This window comes from Coptis chinensis, chromosome 4 (assembly GCF_015680905.1).
Source record: "Coptis chinensis isolate HL-2020 chromosome 4, ASM1568090v1, whole genome shotgun sequence".
Lineage (NCBI taxonomy): Eukaryota > Viridiplantae > Streptophyta > Magnoliopsida > Ranunculales > Ranunculaceae > Coptis > Coptis chinensis.
Genome location: NC_141459.1, coordinates 63,915,108 through 63,941,059, shown reverse-complemented (window position 1 = coordinate 63,941,059; position 25,952 = coordinate 63,915,108). Strand labels below are relative to the sequence as shown.

Below are 25,952 nucleotides of genomic sequence, written 5' to 3'. Positions count from 1 at the left end.
ACAGAACTAAAACTTACCTCCACTCCGTTGTTATTCGTCATCTTCGTCATCCTCTACTTCTATAAAGAAGTGAGGTTCCTTCAGCGATCTGCCATGCTATGATAATTTGCCGGGCTTCACGCCATTTATCATCTATGGTTGCTAACCTATTAAGTGCCACTTGGTCCGATGGGGTGTAGGGTGCAACTGGTGAGGTTGTATCCGCCACCCATGCCAAGTCATTGCACGGAAAGATCGAATAATACTATTGGTGGGTCGCGACCGCGGTCTACCTTAATCCAATCCGTGAAGCGTGTACAAAAACAGGAAAGAAACATAGCATAATCATTGAAATTAGAAGCAGGCATAAGAAGGTACTTATGCCTCATGGTATGGGCTCGTGCTAAACTAGACATCAAAGTCCGGGAAGGTCATAGAACCGGCCCATTGGCTAAAGCAAGGAAAAGCGCGCAAGTGGCGTCATTCACGTAAGAAAACGCCATTCCCTAAAAATGTTTAGCATAATCCAAAACATAACAGTTCCTATGTTCATGGACCGGGCTACCAAAGGGCAACGTTATAGTCCCCTTGGTCCTCAATACGGAAAATGCCACGCCCCATAAGCCTCGTGCAAAGACTCATAAGTATAGACATGCATATTATCGACCCAATAGCACCATGGGTCTTGTATCTCAGCGGGCATAGCAAGTCCAAGAACAAATGCTAGCAAGAACCTGGTAATTTCCATTGGTTCATCGTCAATGGTGATGGAGAACACTTGTTCTCCATCCGGTCTCTCAAAGAAAATGCAGTTATTATAAAAATAAGATGCAAGTGCTGGAGAATAAAGTTCAGCCGGTCTTACCATAAGAGGTTCCCAGCCAACGTATGTGATCACCTCGCGAAACCAAGCACCGTAAGTAGTGCTTTGGAACAAATCTTCGAAAGACTGTTCCGGTATTATTATGGGAGATGTCATCTCAAAACTACGTTCTGGAATAGTTGCAAAACGACCGGGCACAACGCGCGAAAAACTGGAATTTTTCTGGTCCAGAGAAGTCAGGGCGCGGGCGCTGGCGCCAACATAGAGCTGGCGCTATTGTTTGTATTTTTGAATTCCAAGAACTTAGCTGGTCGCTTGACTTTTGAAGCTTGGGCGCTGGCCTCGAGCAAATTTTTCCGACAGAAGTGTAGAGGCAAGGAAGGCTCAACTAGAACGGGCCGCTCCGAAGTTGCAGTTTTGTGAAAATGGAGACGAAACGTGGGAATCGCGGGTGTGAAGGGTGAGTGATGGAGTTTAGGTGTAGTGTGAGTTGTGAGGATAGATTGTATCAAGTTTATATAGGTTTAAAGTTGCTAGAATGGATCGGAAAGTTGCCAAAACTAATTACGGCAGTTTCGGAAATCCTAAAATTTCCAAACTTGAAAACGGAAACAACTCATATCCTGTATTCCAATTCAAACCCAGTATCTCTTATTTGGATTTTATGATTGAATGTACCTATTTAATCTAGATTTCATCCTACAATGATTCTCAATCATAGATAGGCCTAAACTCCATATTTTCACCTTACTCCGCATGATGAAATTCTAACACTAGGTTTTTTATAAAAATACAGACTTGAAATGATAAAACCACCCCCAAACAAGTTGGGAAGGTGGGGTCAAAATGAAACAAGCACACTAACTGAAAATAACCCCTTATATTAAAAATTTTGATTAGGAGGTCCTTTCACTTACAAAATTCAAATTACGGAAATAAAAGTTACATTACAATAAAACAATAAAGTAAATAAAACAACAACTTATAAAACAAAAAATAACTACGACTATCACTCCTCATCCTCTCTAAACACCTCGGTGGTGGTGCTGAGGAACCTGATCTCTCTAGTGGTGGCTCACGGGCTCCGAAGGTCCAGCAGCAGTCGATCGCCGTCCGACGACGCTCATGCCTCGTAAGCTGTGTCCTCGAGGCGAGTCTGTATGAGGTGGGAAGCGCTAGCATATCCACTCTAAACTGGTATTTGGGCTTCTATCTCAGCCCCTCGCCTGCTCCTATCTCTCATCCTCCCTCTGGGTGCGGAGCTCGAAGTTGTGATGAATGGTCGCCTGTCGAGTCCGGAGGTCAAGCAGAGAGTGTTGAGTGAACGCGATGCCCCTATGAAGCATAGCCATGCGCAAAGATCGACCAACACCTCTCGGAAGGCATCCATTATCAAAGCAAGTCCCATCCTCCTCATCCTCCTCCGAATCATCCTCACCGGCCTCCTCTACCTCCTCTTGTTCCCTATCCTCGGGCAATTCCCAGACTTGTTGGACACACTCCCTATAGATGCGCGGGTTACGGTGCAGGGTAATGTAAATCCTCTCAGATGCCGGAGTTGCTTTCATCTTCAGCATGATCTTAGTAATAAGCACGGGAAGAGGTGCCAAAGACCTTCGAACCCCCTAATCATGTTCAGCAAAAACTCCAGGATACAGAAATCATACTTCTGCTCCTGGAGTACCCATAGGACGTGGAGGCAGGTCAGACCGATGTCACTGACCTTGTCCTTGCCTAGGACATTCCGACCAATCCACCGGTAGCTTGGTTGGTCCCGAGGAGGATGCTGGCGAACACAATGGGAGTTTGGATTGTAACTCCATTGATGACGATAACGCCCATCAACGGCTCTACCCGTCAAAACCGAGGATCCTGTAAAGTGGCATCAGATTGATTCTAGGCGGAATGCCTAGAATCTCAGCCAACGATCCGTAGTCAACTCCCTCCTCTTCTTCACCACCAACACAAAAATCCTACTCCCTTCCAACTCCACGGTGTTGTAGAACCGTCGGACCAAGTCTTCATGGTAGAAGTCTTCGGTCGAAAGTACCCGAGACTATTCAGTCTCTACTAGCCATTCGTCACCGTAAAGCGGTAGCGAAAATGGTCGGCAAATGAAAACTTGCTCCGGTATGATTCGGGCGTTGTTGAGCCATTTGAAATTTGAATCACGGTTTGGGGTTTGTAGAGGGTGTGGTAGTGGTGGTTTAACTTGACCGACTGAAGGAACGAGTGGTGGTGGCGGTGTGTGGTGGCGGTACAAAGATCTAAATTTTGAATTTTTGGTGGTTTTTGTTGGGTTAAATTGGTGGAGGTGGTTTTGATTGGTGTTTGAAGTCGATTGGGGTTGGGATTTGATTTTTGGCGTGGGTTGTTTTTAGTTTTCTTTTTATTTGATTTTTGTTTTAGGTTTAAGCTTTAAGCTTGGCGTTAATGGCGGTGGAAGATGAAGAACGCGATGAACTGTTCGTGAGAAGGTAAGGCCTTGAGCGCCAGCTCTCCATGGATGGCTGGTTGGGTTGACCAAGCCCAAAATCGAAATTTTTGATTTTTTCGATTTTTTTTTTTGCGAATTTCAAATCAAAATTCCCGCTTCGTTACCGGTCCGATTTTTGCGAATGAGATATGGAAATGATCAGGAGAGAATTTCCTATCCAATGATCCATAAAACACTCTATTCCGACTTCAGATGACATACGTGATAGTGGAAAACGCCTCGAAATGCGTGCATGACGTAAGTTATGCGAACGACTGAAATCTAAATTAATAGATTACGTCAATCCGAATCATAATACAATAAAATGGCCTAAGAAACTCTAATGGGACATAAAACATTTTAGTACGGAAACACGAACACCCCACCCCCAAACAATTTTTTTACAACGAAGCTTAGAAAATTTGTTTTTAGCGATGGGTCTTTTAAAGTCGATTTCGAGACTTCCTAGATTACTCTGTTTATTTTTATTTTTTTTTTTTTATTTTATTTTTTTAGAAGGAAAAACAATAAGCAATAAAGACATAATTCACACCATAGAGAAACATGTCTCAAAATCCGAGAGAAAAACATGCAAGAGTGGAAAAGCGTGAACTATGTGAACCGTGGACTTAGGATCCGTACTTACAGCCACACACTCCATAGGGAGGGCGGTTACCTTAATGGTGCACTCACCAATATATTGGAATGAAAGGAAATGCACCAACACAGAAATTTGAGTCGTTTATAGTCGGATACTCAAGACTTTATCTAAAACATATGTATGAACATGCGGTTGATCATATATCAACAACCCGAAATAGTTGTGGATCATTCCATAAATAAATATCACATAAAACATATCCAAACACAATGAAGCACCAAGATTTCCTACGACCACGACCTAGTGGAATCCAAACGAAGTCGGATTACCCTATTGTGTAACCTATCATGCACATTCTTTTTCATTTTTTGAATGCGTGGGTGTTTTAGTAAATAAGTGTGGAAAAGTGAATGGTTGTGGAGGATATGGTGGATATGGATAAGTTTCAAAAGAAAAACAGCCTGTGCACAATGAGGATGTGGATGTGGTTTAGCATTCATTGTGTATGAACTCATTCATTGTGTGTGTAGGGTGTTTTCTCAATTCTGGAAAATGAAGGTGTCAAATAGTTTGTCCTTATGAGTATGTGGTTTGCTAGGAGGATTTAAAAATTATGAAGCCCATTCTGAAAATGGGAGTAAAAACAAAAGGATAAAAAATTAGTGCAAAACAAAAGGATTCCTTTGAAAGGGTGGAAGGAGGGAATCGAGGTGGATGTTGTGCAAGTTAGTTCTTGATAGGGTGAAATTTCACCTACTCGAAAAAACTCATCAAATTCCTCATCTAGATTGGTCATATCCACATTACTATGGTAGTCCTCTACATCTTTGAGAAAGTCATCTATCCCTTCCTCATCAATAATACGTGTATCGACTAGTGTAGGAATGAAAATGTTGGAGTCTGACTTTCCAAAGGAAAGAATTTTCGGCATATGACTATCAGGGAACGTGTTGTTGAAATAATCTCGAGCAAAGCTCGATCATGCTAACCTCTCCATCCATAGATGAATCGGTAATCGTGTCCTTGTTTTAAAACATTGACTTCAACAACAAGATGGCCAAAAGACATGGACATTGAACCATCACGGCAATTAATGAGCGCATTGGCGGTTGCCGAGGAAAGGGCGCCCTAAAAAATAATGGGACAGAGTCGTTAGCGACTTCTATCGAGGACTACAAAATCAGCCGGATAGTTGAAATCCTAAACTTTTACCAACACATTTTCGACTACACCCTTAGGATACTTAATAGACCGATCAGCTAATTGCAACGTCATTTTAGTGGGTTGCATCTTGTCTAGACCTATTTGTCTATACAAATAAAATGGGAGTAAGTTAACACTAGCCCCCAGGTCTAATAACGCGGTGGTCGTATAGGAATCTCCTAAGGTGCATTGTACAGTAGGACGACCAGGGTCCTTGTACTTAACAGTTCCATTATGTTCAGATAAGGTTGGGAATTGTTTTGTTAAAAAGGCGTCTTTTGGTATATTTGTCTTACGCCTAGTAGTACACAATTCCTTAAGAAACTTAGCATGGTGTGGTAGCTTTTTTATAGCTTCGAGGAAAGGAAGGTTTATAGTTAGATTCTTGAAAACGTCCCTAATCTCCTCGTAATTTGTATCTCTAGTTAACATGGCTAATTTTTGTGGAAACGGTGGTTTTCGTCTATATTTAGCAATGATATCACCGGATGTTTAACCCGTGGCTTTCGTTTCTTAGGTTGTGTTATGGCCGGTACCTCTACAGTGGTAGGCTCTTCAGTTTCTATTTCGGTATCTAGTAATATAGCGGTGTAGGGACTCTTGGTGGGGTAACTATAGGCATAGTTACTTTTGTTATCAACCACTCTGCCGTAACGAGAGAGTGGTGATGGCATTTATCTCACCTACATTTTCATATTCATTACTAGTATTATCGGTGACCTCAAAGGTCGTGTTTGTTGTTTTAGGATTAGGTATTGCATTACGGAAACACACCTTTGGGTTGGGCTTTATCTTGAGCCAATTGTTGGGTTAAATTATTTACGGATTGTAGAATTTTGTTGGTTGGATTGAGCCATGGTTTGGAAAAGTTTTTGGCTCACTTGTATAAAAGGTGTCAAGACGATCCGGTTGTGTGGGTGTAGTGGTCACGGGGTGGTGTTCTTGGAACTATTTCCGTGAATTATTTATTGGTGGATTTTGATAGTTATTATTTAACGAACGATACCTCTATTAGCATTATAATTATTATAATTACCTTGACCTTGTGCTTGACCTTGTGCTTGACCTTGTCGAGGTTGCACTTGGTTGTTATAATTATTAAAATTACCCGACCACTGTCCTTGTCGTAGTGGAGCTTGGTTAAAGCTCTGCGTTGGCCTAACATATTGATGATTGTACCCTTGAGGTGTGACGTTTTTTGGTTATTCCGCCACGAAGTTGGGATTTTGTCTCCAAGGGGTTAGGTTCACTATTAATGGAACAAGCCCTGTTCATAGGCTATAGGACAGTGGGAATCGGGATGCTTTCGGGGCTCCAAAGAAACTACATGGGTTTGAATTTACATTCATCATGCGGGGATAGGCTTTTGTTGTACGAGAAATGGCCTCTACCTTTTTAGTGAGGGATTCAATTAGAGTTTTAAGCTCGGGGATCTGATTTAACCTCAAACATCTTGGTAGCCTTAAGCGTGGAAGAAGGCGAGCCGGGGGATATCATCACTACCCCCCCAATTATTATTTCGCTTAGTTTGGTCTTCTAAAAATTTATAAGCCTCCGAGGCTCCTTTACTTAAGAAACTACCCCCATTCATTATGTCAAGGACTTCTTTATGGTGATGTTGAAGTCCTTTGAAAAAGGCACGAACTAACGTGTCTTTTGGTAGGTTATGGTGTGGACACTCTATAAGCAGATCGGTGAAACGATTCCAAGCCTCGAAAATAATTCATGAGGATTTTGTCGGAAAGAAATGAATCTTGGAAAGCATCTCATCCGTCTTTAGGGGTGGGTAAAAATGTTCCATAAACAATTTGAACAAGTTTAGCCCACGAGTCCACGTAATTCAGCGCTTTGGGCAGTTAACCAAGACGCCTTTTATCAGCTAAGGTGAAAGGGAATACCCTTAATTTAATTTGTTCCGTACCAACCGTAGGATGGTGGAATGTTGTTAAGACTTGTTCAATCCTACGCATGTGCTGATAAGGTTTTTCATGGTCTAAACCATGAAAAATGGGTAACAAATTAAAAATATTTGGAGGGATTCTGAAATCCCCCGCTGGGTCTGCTAGAACGATGCAAGATTTGGGGCTATCGCTCAAGGCTTTGTAGAAGTCCGAGAGAGGAGTCTCTCTTTCTTCCCCCATTATATCAGGTGGTGTGTGTGGAATAGTAGCTAGAGGTGTAGTTTGTGGTATACTAGATAGACTTGTTTGTTGATGTTGTTGTGTATTTACGTTAGGTGTTTTTGTTCGGCCAGACCTTAATCTCATGCAAGACTAAGTCGAGCTTAACTAAACATGCAACAGTCCAAACAATTCTGATGTACTAGTATAAACCTCTAACAAGAGATGCGAGGTGTGGAAGAAAGGAATACCGATTCGTCCTTGCTTCGCTTTATGAATAACGTCTTGTGTAATGCGTGTTCAGTGTATATAAGAGAATAGAACACTGAAAAACTTGACAACTTCGAAGTTCGAATCAAACCGTGGAAATCCAGAAATTTCAGCTAAGGCTGGGGCTTTATCTTCGAAGGCTGGGCGCTTTTTGTAAATTCGAAAGTCCATAACTTAGCTGGTCGCTCTTTCTCTTTGGCGCTGGTGAGTGTATTGATCAAATTCCAAGAACATAGCGCTGGTGGCGCTCTTTGAAGCGGGGCTTGGATTCAGTGTATATCCTCATGAATTTTTCCAAAACTGAAACGGCAACCACAGTATTTCAAACAAGGGTGGGTGGGTGAAATGGGACTTAAAAATTACTAATTCTATTATGAAAACAATGCTAAAGTGCAACTAAGATGGCAGCGGCGCCATTTGATAAGTATAAAATGAATAGTTTACCTACGCAATGAACGATGAATCCACAACGTAAGTAAACTAAACTTATCTTTTACGAGTCTAATTTATCAAAGAATTCTACTCTCAATCCTATGAGATATAGTGGAGTAGATAAGTTCGTTCCACTCCTAGTGCTCTAGCATGGATGTTTTCTAATCTAACTAGTCGTTTTTAAGTCTATGAGAGTTTTACGAAGGGAATTATACTACGATGCAACTACCCACAAGATGCAACTAGTCGATTATCTAAATAATTATGGGAATGCTACGTTGATTCTATGATAAGGAGTTAGAGGGGGATTGATTCCACCTTAACTCAACTTAATCCACTAACGATTAATCGTCAGTAATCGAATGAAGCTGCCGCAGAATAATTGGTTATTCCTAATCCCTAATTATACATGGCATTTCTACCAATTCATAACTAGCATGTGAACAATTAAACCCATTCTCATGGTGAACTAATCATTTCTAGAGTGGAATAGAAAATACTACGAATTCTACGATAATCGAATCAAGCTTTCATCAAGGCTTCACAACCCCTCTAATGGAGGTTTTAGCCTTGAATCATTCATAATCATTTCCATTTAGATTAAGACTAAACATAATATAAAGCATTGAAATTTACTTAATTTAACAATAATGAAATCTAATTTAATGACTCAATTGAAATAAGGGCAGGAATTGAATTTAGATTTAGAATTGGAATTGACAAAATCGAAATGGGTAAAGAATACTACTTTATTGATCTAATCAACTGAAGAACAAGATTCAAGGTTTAATCTAATGAAATGAATTAGATTTGAAACTATACTTAATCAAAAACAATTAAATAAAACTAGATCTAGAAGCTATTTTAATGGCTACTTTCTATTCTAAGCTATCTACTATTTTCTAACCATCTGGCTCTTGACTGCCATTAATACTTGAGTCAAGCTTTTGTTTTTATACATCCAGATCCAAAAATCGTGCATGGGCTTGGAGCCATGTTTTGGGCCAGAGAATCAGGCCCAAAACCCAATTCTTTCAGTCCAAAAAGGCCTCTTCAGCTGCAGTTGGCTTCCACAGACTTTTCGTCCACTTCTGCTCCTCTGATTGGGTCAAAGCTTGGACCATTGCAAAGATCTTTCCGAGCCGGTCGTTTTGACATAAGGTAGGCCTCATTCCGAGGTCTGAGTCCAAAGATATGACATTCGGAAGTTCTGCTGACTTTTGCTCCTTTATCTCGCTAAAATGGCACATTTCTGCACATAATGGACTTTGAAGCCTGAAATGCATAAAAAACACTTAATCAGTATTAACTCTTACTTATTATTCACATAATTGGTCTAACAGTATGATTATTAAGGGGTTAAAACTACAGTTTTGGGCTCTTATCAAAACCCCTTTCGGATTTCTATATTGCCTTACAAGGACCTGCTTCCTGCATTAAACTCGATGAGATTGCAGGAGATTTTCACATTCCGCTAAACATTTTCGGTTTGTTACCTGTTTACCATGGTCTAGACCATGAAAAATTGTACAAACTTGTTGCATCCGATGAAGGTAAACAGGTCTTGCTTAGGTTGTTTCCTTTCACCTTAGTTGATAAAGCTTCAGTTTGGCTCGCAGGTAAAGCGCTGCAATCCATTGACACATGGGCCAAACTTGTACAAACGTTCATGATAAAGTTCTATACTTAGAAGAAAACTACAGAAATGCTTTAGAAGATTCAATTCTTTCGCCAGCACCCCCAGGAATCCTTTTCAAAAGCATGGAGCAAATTTACTGATCTACTTTTCGAATGTCCTCATCATCAACTCGATACTGTTGTCTTAGTCCGTTCATTCTTTAATGGTATCTCTGACCATCAAAAAGAAACATTAGATATCATGAACGGCGGTTGTTTCATGGACAAAGGCGCTACTGAAGCATACACTTTTCTTGAGAAACAGGTTTCACGAAGCACCCATTGGGGAAACACTGATTCTTCCAGATCTTCTAAAGACACTCCTACCAAAGTTACGTCTATGTTCGAGGTCAGACCCTATCCAAAATTAAAAACTCTGATTGAGTCCCTAACCAAAAAGGTCGATGCTCTTTCGGTTCAAGTAAATGATCAAAAACCCAAACAGTCTATGGCTGCCAACGCTTCCCCATGTCCTCTTTGCTTAAGTCTGGAGCACACCGATTCTTACTGTCCCTTGGTATACGAGTGCCCTCCCCAACCATCTGAAGAGGCTTATGCTTTAAACATCCCTAATGCACCTTGGCGACAACATCCGAATTTGGCTTGGGCCCCCCTGCCCAACAACAAGCTCCTCCGGGTGTCAACAACGCTCCTGTATGACCACCCGCGAACTATAATTCCTACCGTCAAGGAAATCTTCCGCAATTCCAGCAAGGACAAAGTAATTTTCCCAACAACACAAATATAGGGTACCAAAACAATCGCAACCTTGTTCCCGCTAATCAAGGATATGGCTACCAAAATCAACCCGTAAACAATAACCGTGAACTTGTTCCTGCTGCTCCACTGGTACAATCCACTGCAGATAAAATAGCTGAAACTTTTCTGACTTATATGAATAAACAAAATCAAATCCTAGCATCTATCCAACAGTCTCTTCAGCTGTTAGCACAGGATAAAAGTCAAAAGGGCGTGTTCCCTGGCCAAGCAGTTCCAAACCCTAAGCCTACAAACACTGCCTTTGAACTCAACAATGCACCATGATCTAGAAATCCAAGCCAGGGTGAGGTAAATGCCATTACCACTCTTCGTTCTGGCTAAAACATCGACAATCACATACGTATGCCAGACGTCGAACTGACGAAAGCCACGGCTGACGTCCTTCCAACTCCTACCTCGCAACCTATAACGGACGAAGTTGTTCCTTCCAAATCTACACCTACGTCCCTAGGGAAAGACGCCACTGATCTTTATGCGCAATTCCGGACAAAAGCCCAATTCCCTGCCCGTTTGGCAAAGAACAAACCTGACGAACATTTCGATGAGATCCGTGAAACCTTCAAAAATTTGACCATAAACCTACTTTTTCTAGATGCGCTTAAGCATTTGCCCAAGCATGCCAAGTTTTTGAAGGACATGTGCACCACCAAACGACGTACGAATGTTCCTCAACAAGTGTTCCTCACTAAGCAGTTTCCCTCGATTACTACTACCAATGGTGTCGTTAAATACAAAGACCCAGGTCGACCAACTGTACCATACACGTTGGGCGACAAGTATACCGCTACCGCACTTTTAGACCTAGGCGCCAGTGTTAACCTACTTCCCTACTATTTATTTAAGCAGTTAGGCCTTCATGAATTAAAACCTATCAATATGACTCTGCAACTCGCAGATCGCTCCATCAAATACCCAAAGGGCATAGTAGAAAATGTCATAGTCAAGGTCCAAGATTTTTACTACCCAGTTGATTTTGTCATTCTAGATACCGAAGTAGCCTGTGACTCCATTCCTATCATTTTGGGACGTCCATTTCTTGCAACTGCTAACGCTCTCATAAATTGTTAGGACGGTTCAATGACATTGTCTTTCGGGAACCTTTCTGTCGAAGTCAACGTGTTCAAATTAGTGAAACAATTTCCCGATCCTATAATGGAGGGTGAGATTAGCTTGGTTGATAGTCTGACACAGGATTATTTCACAAACTCTTTTCTAGAAGACGAGGTACACCAATTTCTTTCTTTTGATAATCCTGAGTTTGACAATGACTCGTACATTAAGGATGTCCACACATTATTTGAGTCAGTACCACTATTTGACCCTACTACTATGTTGCCATCTGATTCAGAAGAACTGGACTCACTCTTTTCCATTGAAGAGACGGCCCCTCACGAATCCTTGATCCCCACTCCTCCAACTCCAGATTTAAAACCTCTATTCTCTGATTTGAAATACGTGCATCTCGATTCCGATGGTAGTCACCCTATAATAATTTCTTCTCACTTGACTACCGACGAAGAGGCATGTTTGATTCGTGTCATTTAGGAACACCGCTCCACTATCGGATGGTCCTTAGATGATATCAAAGGAATAGACCCTAGTGTATGCACGCATCGCATACATCTGGATGACGGCTCGAAGACATCACGAGAACCGCAATGTCACCTTAACCCTGCCATGAAAGAGGTGGTCAGAGAGAAAGTTTTACGTTTACTTGATGCAGGTATCATATACCCTATCTCTGATAGTGATTGGGTTAGTCCTGTCCACATTGTTCCCAAAAAGTCCGGCATTCAAGTTGTACAAAATGAAAATGGTGAATGCATCTCCACTCGCATTCCATTAAAATGGAGAATTTGCATTGCCTATCGCAAACTTAATGCCAGAACACGTAAAGATCACTTCCCTCTCCCATTCATTGACCAGATGCTAGAACGTTTAGCCAGTCATGCTTACTACTGTTTTCTTGATGGCTATTCCGGCTACTTCCAAATTGTCATCGATCCCGCCGATCAAGAAAAGACAACTTTCACATGTCAATTTAGAACCTTTGCTTACAGACGAATGCCTTTTGGTCTTTGCAATGCCCCAGGCACCTTCCAACGTTGCATGCTTCACATTTTCAGTGATATGGTGGAACGTTATATAGAAGTCTTCATGGACGACTTTTCCATTTACGGAATATTCTTTGACAACTGCCTATCCAACCTTTCTAAAGTGTTAACGCGTTGCGAAGAGAAAAATCTGGTACTTAATTGGGAGAAGTGTCATTTCATGATTACCAAAAGACTTGTTCTAGGTCATATTGTTTCGAAAAATGGGATAGAGGTTGATAAAGCTAAAATTGTTAAAATTGCTTCGCTACCTTTCCCACGTACAGTTCGTGATATCCGTGTTTTTTTAGGCCACGCTGGGTTTTACAGGCAATTCATTCAGGATTTTTCTAAAGTTGCTCGACCCTTAACCAATCTCCTGCTTAAGGATGTCGTATTCGACTTCAATTACAATTGAAAACAAGCTTTTGAAACTCTAAAAACCACCCTAACTACCACTCCTATCATTCAACCCCCTGATTGGTCTCAACCATTCGAACTGATGTGTGACGCTAGCGACTTTGCTATTGGTGCCATACTAGGCCAACGACATGATGACAAATCCATTGTCATTTACTACGCTAGTAAAACTCTTAATGACGTTCAACGTAATTACACAACCACTGAGAAAGAGTTCCTAGCTGTTATCTATGTTTTGGATAAGTTTCGCCCTTACCTAGTTGGATTATCCACCATCGTATATACTGACCATGCCGCACTTGGTACTTACTCGCGAAAAAGGACGCAAAATAGCAATTGTTCTGCTGGATCCTTCTCTTGCAAGAATTCACCCTGGAAATCAAAGACAAGAAAGGAACTGAAAATGTCGTGGCCGACCATTTATCAAGGCTGGTTGGTGACATTGATAGTGATTCTGAAGCCATATGTGATTCCATCCCAGACGAATATTTGTACTCAATTTTCTCCTCTCCATAGTACGAGGATATCGTTAACTACCTAGTTATTGAGGAAGTTCCTTCCTCTTGGTCGCGTCCTAATCGTAAAAAGTTCTTATCCACTGTAAAATTTTATTTCTGGGATGACCCCTACCTCTTTAAGTATTGTTCCAACCAACTCATTCGTTGCTGCATTCCCGACAGGGAGCACACCGACGTATTATCTTTTTGCCATGAACAATCTTGCGGTGGTCATTTCAGTGGGAAGAAAACTGCATTGAAACCCGAAAAAAAAACCCGCACCGAATCCTGCCCGAGCCTGACAAAACCTGAACCCGAACCCAGACCGAAATACATAGGGTCGAGTTTGGTCACACTATCTAAACCCGGACCGACCCGATAATTTGGCCCTAAACCCGTTAAAAAGCCCGAAACCATATCCGGACCAAACCCGAATCCAAAACCCGGTTATTGAGGGTAAAAATGCCTGACCAAAACCCGAACCCGAACCAGACCATAATTCCCAACAGCTCAATTTTCATTTATTATCTATTTATCTTCAACAAACTTTTGGTCTTTTGCTCATTACTATTTACTTTTGGTCTTCAAGACAAATTACCTTTGACCGTACCCTTACTACTCTTCTACCTCTTCCCTCCAACAACTCCCCAATAACAAGACAACCCAATCACACGTTCCTGATGAAGAGATTGGTGGGTTTGATGGTGGTGCTATGTCACACCCCAAATTTCCAGAAATTAAAAATAGGGAATTTTCCACACCCTATTCCATCTTCTGAAAATCCAGGATGAAACAAAACCCTAATAACCCATTATCAACCACGATATTAAAATATGAGATCAAATTAAAACCAAACGAACAACTCTTAATGTACAAATTCAAGAATTTACTAAACCACTGTGCCAAATCACACATACACGTGTGCCTCTCTCCCACCGAGTATCACTATATCACAGCCATCTCTGGGCTTTCCATACACATAATCACAGCCTTTTTGGGCACAACAAAATATCAGGTCATTCATGGCACATTCAATGAATACCTTGGGTCATTCCCGCCACATTCAAGGAATACCCATTATAACACTAACGGTCCATTCATGGCACATTCAATGAATGCCCTGAGTCATTCCCGCCACATTCAAGGAATACCCAAACCTACATTCCCGTACATTCAAGGAATACGACCAACCCGCAAGGCGAATACCTTAGTTCCTCTCTAGGGAAGTCCAAACTATTGGGTCATTCATGGCACATTCAATGAATACCCGGGTCATTCATGGCACATTCAATGAATACCCATCTATCACATGACATCACAAGTCATAATATCTCATTACCAAATCCTGAGGTGTGGAGAGTTCTAAAGATGTGGGCGACACATTAAAACATTATTATCACTTATAATTATACTAGCATTACTCATGTCAAAACAGACCACACATGCAGAGAGTCATTTTCGCGCGTCAAGGCAAATCAAACACTTAAATATCATTGAATGTAAACAGACTTATAATCAAACAAATACAATTTACATAGCCACACTCATATACACAATATCGTAATCAAATAGTTCATTAACCCAAATTCAAGTCCACACACACTAATGTCCAAAACAGATCCACATATACTAAAGTCTATATTCATATACAACTTCTATCTCACATACATATATTTATGTAGTCTCAAAACAATAGTAATTTCTAACACAATCACATAGTTATCACACAAACTAATATATATATTATAGATATAGTGTAGTGGCTGCACTTTTGCTCAAAGCTGCCTACGTATCCAAATCTTTCAAGATTGGAATCAAGCCTTCATAGTTCTTATCAGCCACATAGTCAATGCTATAGTTTTTCCAACATTCATCCAAAGGACATGTAACTTAATTATTTAGAAACTAGGGTATGTAGACATAATTTTTCATGTAGAACTCGAAGTCCCAACCTCAGCCTATCTAGAAGAAAACTTAAGTTGAAAACGGTAAAAATCCTAATTTTCAGCAAACTAGATTTCTGACGGACTATCTTCTGAATGACACAACGCTTTCCACAGGTGTCCAAATGCATCGAGGCTTTTTGCATTGAAAAGATAACACACAGAACTTACTTTCTTATGCTTTACAAAAAATACCCAATCTCATTCTAAAGGTTCGATAACTAAGCTCGAACACAGTGCGCAGAAACTAATTTCTGACGCACTATTTTCTGCCAGTCAAACTTCCAAACACCATAATTAATTCCACGGGTCTCAGAATGCAATGAGGCCAATTGTAATAGAAAGCAGACTTCCAAATCTTACTTTTTTATGTTTTATAAAAATTATAACTCTCACCCTAACTATTTTAAAACTGGACTTGAACACAGTGCGCAGAAACTGATTTCTGACGCACTATTTTCTGTCAACCAAACTTCCAGACCTTATATCTATCACCACAGACCTCGGAATATGACGAGGCCAATTGGGTTGGAAAGCAGACACATAAAACTTATTTTTTCATGTTTTGGCAAGAGTTTGAATCTGAACCTAACTATATGAAAACGTGGTTCGAAAACAGGCACAGATCCGGATTTCTGCAGTCAGAAAATTCTGACGTGCTAACTTCCGAACACCGTAACCATATCCACAAATCTCAGAATGCAACGAGGTTGATTGGGTTGGAAAGCAGACTTCCAGATCTTATATCTTTATGTTTTCCTAAAATTCTAGTTCAAACTATAACTAAATCAAAATTTAGTTCGAAATCAGACCAGCGACAACACTCGGTATTCAATCATGTAACAGAGAAAAATATATTCATGTATCTCAGTCAAACATTTCTACTTTTGACCACATATCATTCAATTGTATATGAATTTACTTCACTCTGTAGCTGTGTGTAGAAATCAAACATGGTAATTCCAAGTAGACGCACATCTAATAACATAAAGAGGTGCAAAGTAACTATAGTCAAACATTTCTTTAGCAAATTCAGCATGTACTTCTTATATATTAGACAAGTAGATTTCTCAGGTAGGTGAGGTATGTACCGCCTTTATGTTTCTGTTTCTCACGAGTACAGTTCCCATTTCCAAAATATAAATGGACCTCCACCTCAAGTTCTCCCATGGAAAGACAAAACAGAAAGGAAAGGGAAACCCAGATAGCTAAGAAATTGTTGTTAAACAGCAAAGAAAACTGAAGTTTGCTTAGCTAATACATCCCATGCAGTATATTGGGAAACCTTCACTAAATACCTTAAGTTTATACGTGTAGCAAAACAAGGTAGTGGGCCTACCACTATACACCCTCTATCAATTAAATCTAGGGGCCGAAAAATGTTTGAAGCTGCCATACAATACAAATACGGTCGGCTAAATCTAGATATGCGGCATTCTAAGCAAATTACATATAAGTTTTAAATATATAGCTCAGTAGACCACACCACCTCAGAAGGGTTGTACATAATCAATGGTGAGATAAAAAAAATGCCTTGATAATCCCAGACGGTGGGTTGTATTCATATAAAAAAAAATGTGCATCCCATAGCTTAATTTCAGCTCTCTCCAAAGTTTCCATTCTATACAATATGATGGTTCAATTTTAACACGGTGGCTGTGACACTCAAAAACAAAAAGGAAAGCACCACGCAAACCTACTTCCAGATATTTATATATATGCCCGCCACCATTGACTATAGAGAACATACCCATGACTATTTATGCATAACCAAAGAATGCCAATTAAATCTTTTTGACCACATCAATATTTTCATTACAAGGTTCCAATATATAAAATAAGTAAATAACTAATAGAATCATATGCTATCAATCAAATAAATTTTAAAGAACATGTTTAGACTACTCACCCGAGATTGTAAAAACATTAGTTAGAGTCTGGTAAAGAAAATTGGAAAGTGATGCCGCACCGAAGCCGCCAATACCTCTTCTTCTTCCATTTTCTTTCTCTTTGTTTTTAAACCTAGAACTCTCTATCCCTTTTAGAGCACGTCTCTTCTCTTTTTATTTTCTTTTTCTTTTAAAAAAAACTCTCCCCAATAACAAGAACGAGTGTTTGGTAAAACCAAAACACCAAAAACCCCATCCCTTATTTCCAGCAACTACTAATCCCACTTCCCACGTTTTTATTATTCTATCTTTATCTCTATCTTTATCTTTTCTTTTTATTATTATTTAATTTTATATATATTTAATAAAAATGGGAATGAAAAATAGGGTTGTTATATGCTAAGTTTTCATTCACTCAAAAAATTTGCAGCACCTCCTCAAATATCTCTTTCTAAATGTGGTCACCAAGGCTGAGCAAATCAACAGGTCTGATTCACACCACCACAAGAAGCCAAAACTCCCAAAAAGCCATCAATCTTATTGTCAAATCAACAGGTCGGATTAACACCACCACAAGAAGCCGAAACTCCCAAAAAGCCATCAATCTTATTGAGTTATTTTCTTGGAATTGCTTGCCTTGCTTGGTCTACTTTTGTCTTCTTCTGCTTTTCAAAAAATGCAATCACATGTGCTTTGAATCTTTAATGATTGTTGGGTGACTTTATGATGTTAAAGTTAAACAGATCAAATCTAATAAAAGAAAATGGTTTTTGATTAATTAGATGAAAAAGAGGTTTTTCTTGAGATCTTAATATCTAATAGCTGAAAATGACGTTCCTGATGAAGAGATCTAATATTCTTTTGTTTCATATATTTCGAGTTTTGTCATACCTGAAACCCGAACCCGAGCCCGACGGGTACCCGAAATATAGGGTTAGGGTAGGATTTGGTCACATGTATCCAACAAATACCCGAACCCGAACCTGACCCGCAAAGAACAGGACCAGTCCTGAGTAACCCAATACCCGTTCAAAACCCAAAAAATTGGGTTTGGGCCGGGTCAGGTACCCGCTTGGACATCCCTAGGTGTTACAATGTGGTTTTTACTGGCCTACTCTTTTTCGCGATGCACACGTACATTGCATAGCTTGCATTCGTTGTCAGCACCTAGGTCGAATTACCAAACGCAATATGATGCTCCTAAATCCTATCTTGATTGTGGAAATTTTTGATGTTTGGGGCATTGATTTTATGGGACCCTTCCCTATTTCTCAAGGTTTTCTCTACATTCTAGTCAGCTGTAGACTATGTGTCAAAATGGATTGAGGCACTCGCATGTCGCTCAAATGACCATAAGACTGTCATGAAATTTGTAAAAGAAAATATTTTCTCTCGTTTTGGTGTCCCCAAAGCTATCATTAATGATGGGGGTACATATTTTTGTAATAAAATTTTTAGGTTTTTAATGAAGAAATATGGAGTTACTCACAAGGTTACTACTACATATCACCCACAAACGAGTGGCCAAGTGGAAGTCTCCAACATAGAGATAAAGTCCATTCTGGAGAAAACTGTCATTCCATCAAGAAAGGACTAGTCTCTCCGCTTATCGAATGCCTTGTGGGCATACCGAACAACATTTAAGACACCTATAGGGATGTCTCCTTACCGCATTGTTTTTGGAAAACCTTGTCATCTGCCAATTGAACTTGAGCATCGTGCCCTTTGGGCGATCAAAAGCCTCAATTACAATATCAACGCGGCAGGCAAGAAGCGAAAAACTGCAATTAAATGAGCTTGAGGAGATTCGAAGTGATGCTTATGATCTCTCAAAATCCTACAAAGCTAATATGAAAAGAGTGTATATTTGGGAAAAAAAATCCTACATAATTGAGGCATTACAAGAGGAAAAAAAAAATGCATATTTGGGAATTGATTAATTAGAATGAATGCAAAACACTTGATTGATAGAACGAATTGAAAACACTTGATTGAGTGTTTTCAATTCGTTCTATCAATCAAGTGTTTTGCATTCATTCTAATTAATCAATTCCCAAATATGCATTTTTTTTTTCTCTTGTAATGCCTTAATTATGTCAAATTATATAATCAATAATGTATAAAACTCGTGTTTTTATCGCTTTTTTAGGATACAAGCCTATTCTTGACCAAATACCTCAAATGACGTGATCTAGACAAAAGGAGCATAAAAGGGACCTTATAGGACAACTGCAAAAAAGTGCTGAAAAGTCACCGGTCAAAGTCAACTGACAAAGTCAAAGCCAAGGGTTAAAGGTCAAAGACAACTTAAGGGTCCAAAATCTCAAAAGTTAAGGAAACACTCTAAGGCTTCAAGGACCAAGGACTCAACAATTTGCAAGACAAAGACTCTACATTTTGCATTATTCTAATACAAGCTCACACATCGATGCATTCAATCAAGTGTTTTGCATCCATTCTAATGCAAGCTCACATGTAGATGAGTTAATTCAATTAATCAAGCATTTTGCATTCATTCTATTGCTAGCTCACAAGTAGATGCATTAAATAAAGGGTTTTGCATTTGTTCAATCAATTAAGTGTTTTGTATTCATTCTAATTGATCGGTTTCGAATATGCATTTTTATCCTCTTGTAATGCTCAAATTATGTCAAATTATATAATCAATAATGTACAAAACTCATGTTTTTATCGCTTTTTCAGGATACAAGCCAATTTTGAACAAAATACCTCAAATGATGTGATCTAGAGCCAAAATAAGCCTAAAAGGGACCTTATTGGACAACTGAGAAAAAGTGATAAAAAGTCACCGGTCAAAGCCAACAGATAAAGGTCAAAGACAACTCAAGGGTCCAAAAACTCAAAAGTTTAGGTAACAGTCCAAGGCTTCAAGGACCAAGAACTCAACCCTTTGCAAGACAAAGACTCCACGTTTTGCATTTTTCTAATACAAGCTCACACATCGATGCATTCAATCAAGTGTTTTGCATTCATTCAATCAATCAAGTATTTTGCATTCATTATAATTAATCGATTCACAAATATGCATTTTTATCCTCTTGAATTGCTTTAATTATGTCAAATTATATAATCAATAATGTACGAAACTCATGTTCTTATCGTTTTATAGGATAGAAGCCTATTCTTGACAAAATACCCCAAATGACGTTCTCTTTAGCCAAAAGGAGATTAAAACGGACCTTATGGTACAACTGAGAAAAAGTGCCAAAAAAACAACGGTTAAAGTCAACAATCAAAATCAAAGTCAATGGTAAAAGTAAACGGTCAAAGTCAACTTAGGGGTCCAAAAACCCAAAATTTTAGGAAACACTCCAAGGCTTCAAAGACCAAGGACTCAGCTCAACCCTTTGCAAGACAAGGACTCCATGTTTTGCATTCATACTGATGCTAGCTTAAACGTAGATGTATTAAATCAAGTGTTTTGCATTCATTCTAATTAATCAGTTCCCAAATATGCATTTTTTTCCTGTTGTAATGCTTCAATTATGTCAAATAATATAATGAATAATGTGCAAAACTCATATTTTTATCATTTTTTCAGGATACAAACCTATTCTGGACCAAATACCACAAATGACGTGATATAGAGCCAAAGGGAGCCTAAAAGGGACCTTATGGGACAACAGAGAAAAAGTGCTGAAAAATCACCGGTCAAAGTCAACAGTCAAAGTCAAAGCAAATTGTTAAAGGTCGAAGACAACTCAAGGTTCCATAAACTCAAAAGTTCAGGAAACACTCCAAGGCTTCAAGGACCAAGGACTTGACCCTTGCAAGACAAAGACTGCACGTTTTGCAATATTCTAATACAAGCTAACACATCGATGCTTTCAATTAAGTGTTTTGCATTCATTCTAATGTAAGCTCGCTTGTAGATGCGTTAATTCAATCAGTTAAGTGTTTTGCATTCATTCTAATGCAAGCTCACAAGTAGATACATTCAATCAAGTGTTTTGCATTCATTCAATCAATCAAGTGTTTTGCATTCATTCTTATTAATCAGTGCCCAAATATGCATTTTTATCCTGTTGTAGTGCTTCAATTATGACAAATTATGTAATCAATAATTTACAAAACTCATGTTCTTATCGTTTTTTAGGATAGAAGCCTATTCTGGTCCAAATACCTCAAATGACGTGATCTCAAACGAAAAGGAGACTAAAAGGGACCTTATGGGACAATTGAGAAAAATTGCCAAAAAGACAACGGTTAAAGTTAACAGTTAAAGTCGAAGTCAACTTAGGGGTCCAAAAACTCAAAAGCTCATAAAACACTCCAAAGCTCTGAAAACCAACGACTCAACTCAACCCTTTGCAAGACAAAGGACTCCATGTTTTGCATTCATACTAATGCAAGCTCACACATAGATGTATTCAATCAAGTGTTTTGCATTTATTCAAATACAAGCTCACACGTAGATGCATTCAGTCAAGTGTTTTGCATTCATTCTATTGCAAGCTCGCTTGTAGACGCGTTCATTCAATCAATCAAGTGGTTTGCGTTCTTTCTAATACAATCTTGCACGTAGATGCATTCAATCAAGTGTTTTTAATTCATTCTAATGCAAGCTCACATGTAGATGCATTTAATCAAGTGTGTGTGTTTTTTAAGCGGGGTTTTTTAATTATGGGATGGGTAAGCGGGGTTTTTTAATTAAAAAGTCCCCTACCCCTTCCTCATAGAGGAGAAAATTTTAAAAATTATTACAATATTAAGTACTCTGTCCCACTAGCATCTTCATATATAATTTTCTTTATATCTTCAGAAAATGAGCTTGGGATGAGTTCAATAAAAGAAATTCCTAGGATAGAAGCTGCTAAATTATCTTCTAGTCTATTACATTCTCTAAACACATGAACTATAGAAAAACTTTCTAATAAGTTTGTTTTGTTCCTGATGTCTTCAATAATCCTCTTCAGCCTCCATGGTTGGGTCTTCCTTTTGTTTAGAAAACTCAACACATTTGTTGAGTCTGTTTGTGCTCTTACCTTTCTTACATTATGCCTTTGTGCGAGCTCCGAACCTTTTTGTAATCCCTCCAGTTCAATGTACACAATGTTTGCGAACACCGATTTCCCTTTTGCTGCCGTTATGACTCTGCCTTGATCATCTCTCAAAACTGCTGCCCATCCCCCTTGTAATCCTTGTAGAGTACCATTTGAGTTGAGGTTCACGATATCAGGCCCAACTCTTTCCCACTTGCACTTTTGGGCCCTTAAATGTACAGGCTCCACATCGACATTCAACCTCTGTTCGAACTCTTCTCTTTCCCGCCCTATTGGCATTTTGAATTTGACAGAGCTCATCTTTGTTCTAACATCCTTTATTATCAGTTGTACCATTTGATGGAGATATCTTGTTTCATGTTTAAATATCCGACTATTCCTTTCCCGCCAAATCCAATAGAAATAGGCGTTATTGGTAAGCTTCAGAGCATCTTGTTTCGGTCCCTTGCCAATCGATTTCTGAACCATCCACTCTATTTCATCCTCCTAATTTGCTGAGATTGGTCTTACATACCCTGCCAAATCCATTACAGTGATCCAAATGTGTCGTGAGTATGAACACTCAAAAAACAGATGGGTCGTGGTTTCAATTTCCTTCCATCACAGAACACAAATATCTGAGTTTATCACTCCCCAAATCTTCAGCTTGTCCCTTGTTTTCAATCCTTCATTGAATATCATCCACCAAATAAATGAGTGCCTTGGTATCTTATTCGAAAACCATATTAAATCATGCCATGTTGTGTCTTGTCTAATGTTCCTCATACTATCGTATGTTGCCTTGAGTGAATACTCCTCAGTCTGTGATGCATTCCATATTATCTCATCCTCTCCACCTTCTATTTGTACTTCCTCTTCCATTTGTTGTGCTATCTCTCTTATGTGATGCCTGATGTATTGAGGTACTGCCCATCTCCCATTCTCAATCACACTCGCAACTGTTGCAGTAAGATTGCATCCGAGTTATGCAAAGTAAAGGAAACTGGTCTCTTAACACTCCCAAAGGGTGCCAAGGAACATGCCACAGTTTTGTATTCTCTCCATTCCCAATCTGATAGAAAATGAATGTGATCGCATCTTTCCTCATCTTGAGAATATTTCTCTAGGTGCTAGAGCAGTCAGCTGGTATCTTCATATGCCAAAATTCCTTGTTTCTGATGACCCATTCTACCCATAATGTGTCCTTACCTTTTACAATCTGGCATACATGCTTTAGTGTTGCTGCCTTGTTCGCAGTTTTAAGATCTCGAATTCCCAACCCTCCCTCTGCATAAGGGTAGCACATATCATCCCAACTAATCAGTGCATGAGATGTTTGGAGGTCAGGTCCTTTCCAGAGGAAGTTCTTGCATATCCTGTTAATATCTTCAATGGTCTTCACTGGCAAAGATGAAAGAAGCCCAAGATATGCTAAGGTTATTAGCCTTTGCGCTTTAATGAGTTGCAATCTTCTGCATATGAGAGAGATTTACCTTTCCAACTTTGAATCCTTTTCTCAACTCTCTCATACAAAGGTAGACAATCGAAGATGTCGGCCTTTGTCGTAAATCGATGGTAACCCTAAGTACTTCAGCGGGCAATTCACCCCTCGGGAAGTTTAATGCACTCTGAATTGCATTACATTGAGCACTATACAGCCCAACAAAAAATACTTGACTTTTGTTCACATTCACTTCTAGTCCCGAACACTGCTTGAATTTTGCCAGATTTTGCTTTAGACAGATTGTTGTATCCTTTTCTCCATGCATAAAAGCTAAAAGGTCATCTGCAAATGAGAGGTGAGTAATAACAGGTTCATGACATTTATAATGCAATTTGTATCTTCCTTACTCTACACTCTTCATCATAATATCAGTAAACAAGTCCATGACCAACACAAACAAATATGGTGACATAGGGTCTCCTTGCCTGATTCCTCTAGCACTTTGAAATGTCCATATGGTGAGCCATTCAACATGATAGAGTAACTTGCAGTCTTCATGTACTCCCTTACCCAAGCAATGAATTTTCCTGGGATTCCAATCCTTTCTAAGGCAAACAGTACAGCTTCCCATCTCACACAGTCATATGCTTTCCTTAAATCAATCTTAGTCATGCATCTTGGGGGCCCAGTATCTCTATGATAGTTGTGAACTAATTCATGAGATAGTAGTATATTATCGGGTATACTTCTTCCAGTGATGAAAGCAGATTGATTTTGGTGTATAACTCTAGGCATAAAGGCTTTCATATGACCAGTAATGATCTTAGTGATACACTTGTATACAACAGAGCATCATGCTATAGGTCTATAATCACTAAGGGATGAAGGGCTTTGCATTTTAGGTACTAAAGTAATACATGTAGTATTTACCTCAGATAGTATTCTGCCAGACTGGAAGAAGTTTTGTATTGCTTTTGTGAAGTCATCACCCACAATTCTCCAACATTTCTTAAAGAACAAAGAACTGAACCCATTAATTCCTGGAGCTTTGTCATTATCTATGTCCGCCAAAGCTTCAATAATCTCATCTCTGGTCACATTTGCTTGCATCTGGTCATGTTCCTCTTGTGTTACCCTTTCTCTTGGGTTAGTACTCTCCAGTTCAGCAAAACTCACTTCTGTCAGATTAGGACTGAAAAGCATCTTATAATACTAAACACACTCCTCCCCTATGTCATTCAGATCTTCAATGACATTTCCCCTTTCATCCTTCAAGCAAGTTATTCTATTTGTGCTTCTTCTAGCCTTAATAGACTTAAAGAAAAATTCTGTATTATTATCACCTAAGATGACCACCTGATCTCTTGATTTTTGATTATGAAGAGATTCTTCAGAAATGGCAGCTTTCACATACTCTCCAATTGCTTCTCTCTCCTTCAGGCCTAGTTCTTGATTTCTAGGATCCATCTGCAGCTCAGTTTGAACTCTATCCATAGCCTTCTTAGTAACATCAGCTCTGGTTTGTAGTTTACCCACTCGTTCTCTGTTCCATGCAATCAAATTGCCTTTACTTGTTTCAATCTTCTCATAAATGTATACATCGGATTGCCAACTGCCTCCATTGCCCATGCTTTCTCAACAATTTCCTTAAACCCATCCTCCTCAACCCAGAAGTTAAAGAACCGGAAAGTTTTCTTCTTAATATTTCTTTGTGTACATGGATACATCACCATTGGTGTGTGGTCTGATGTGGCTCCTGGATTTAAGAATTTTGCCTCAGTGTCCTCAAACTTACTAATCCATTCCCCATTAACTAGAACTCTATCCAGTTTCCTCCATATTCTTATCCCCTGCTTGTTATTCCACGTGTACTTGTGCCCCTTGAATCTCAGATCCACCAATCCAGCCATTGTGACACAATCTAGTAAATCTTGAAAATGTACAGTTCTTGTTGCAGTAGCCCCAATCCTTTCTTGTGCATTGAGCACCGAATTAAAATCTCCCAATGCTATCCATGGTAAAGTGGTAGCCGAGATATTTACAAGATTATTTCACAGCTCTCTCCTTTCATTCCTGTCATTTGAAGCATAAACAACAGTAATTAAGAATTTCTTACCATTTTTCAAAGTGCCCTCCATTGTAATACTCTGCCTGTCCTTCAGAATTAGTTCCATTGTACAAACCTGAGCATTCCAAACTACCCATATTCTGCTCATCTTCACTGTAATTATGTTCCAATTCCCATCCACTATTGGTTTTATTTAGAACTCTCTCCATATTTTCTTTCTTTACTCATGTTTCC

At 39.3% G+C, this 25,952-nt stretch overlaps 1 protein-coding gene across 1 annotated transcript; it reads right to left on the bottom strand.

Moving 5' to 3' along the window:
* Nucleotides 1-24,862: 24,862 nt before the first annotated feature.
* LOC147504359 (uncharacterized) lies at nucleotides 24,863-25,560 on the bottom strand. Its single transcript, XM_086605170.1, has 2 exons — nucleotides 25,250-25,560; nucleotides 24,863-25,193 (listed from the first exon to the last, which is right to left on the bottom strand). The coding sequence occupies exons 1-2, from the start codon at nucleotides 25,558-25,560 to the stop codon at nucleotides 24,863-24,865; spliced, it is 642 nt and encodes a 213-aa protein (XP_086461296.1).
* Nucleotides 25,561-25,952: the final 392 nt, after the last annotated feature.

What these genes read in the sequence shown, in the direction of transcription:
- LOC147504359 (XM_086605170.1), bottom strand. Translation starts at nt 25,560, where the DNA reads ATGGCTGGATTGGTGGATCTGAGATTCAAGGGGCACAAGTACACGTGG. An exon ending in GAGGCAGTTGGCAATCCGAT is followed by an intron (nt 25,194 to 25,249) that starts GTATACATTTAT and finishes TGCATGGAACAG; the next exon opens with AGAACGAGTGGGTAAACTAC.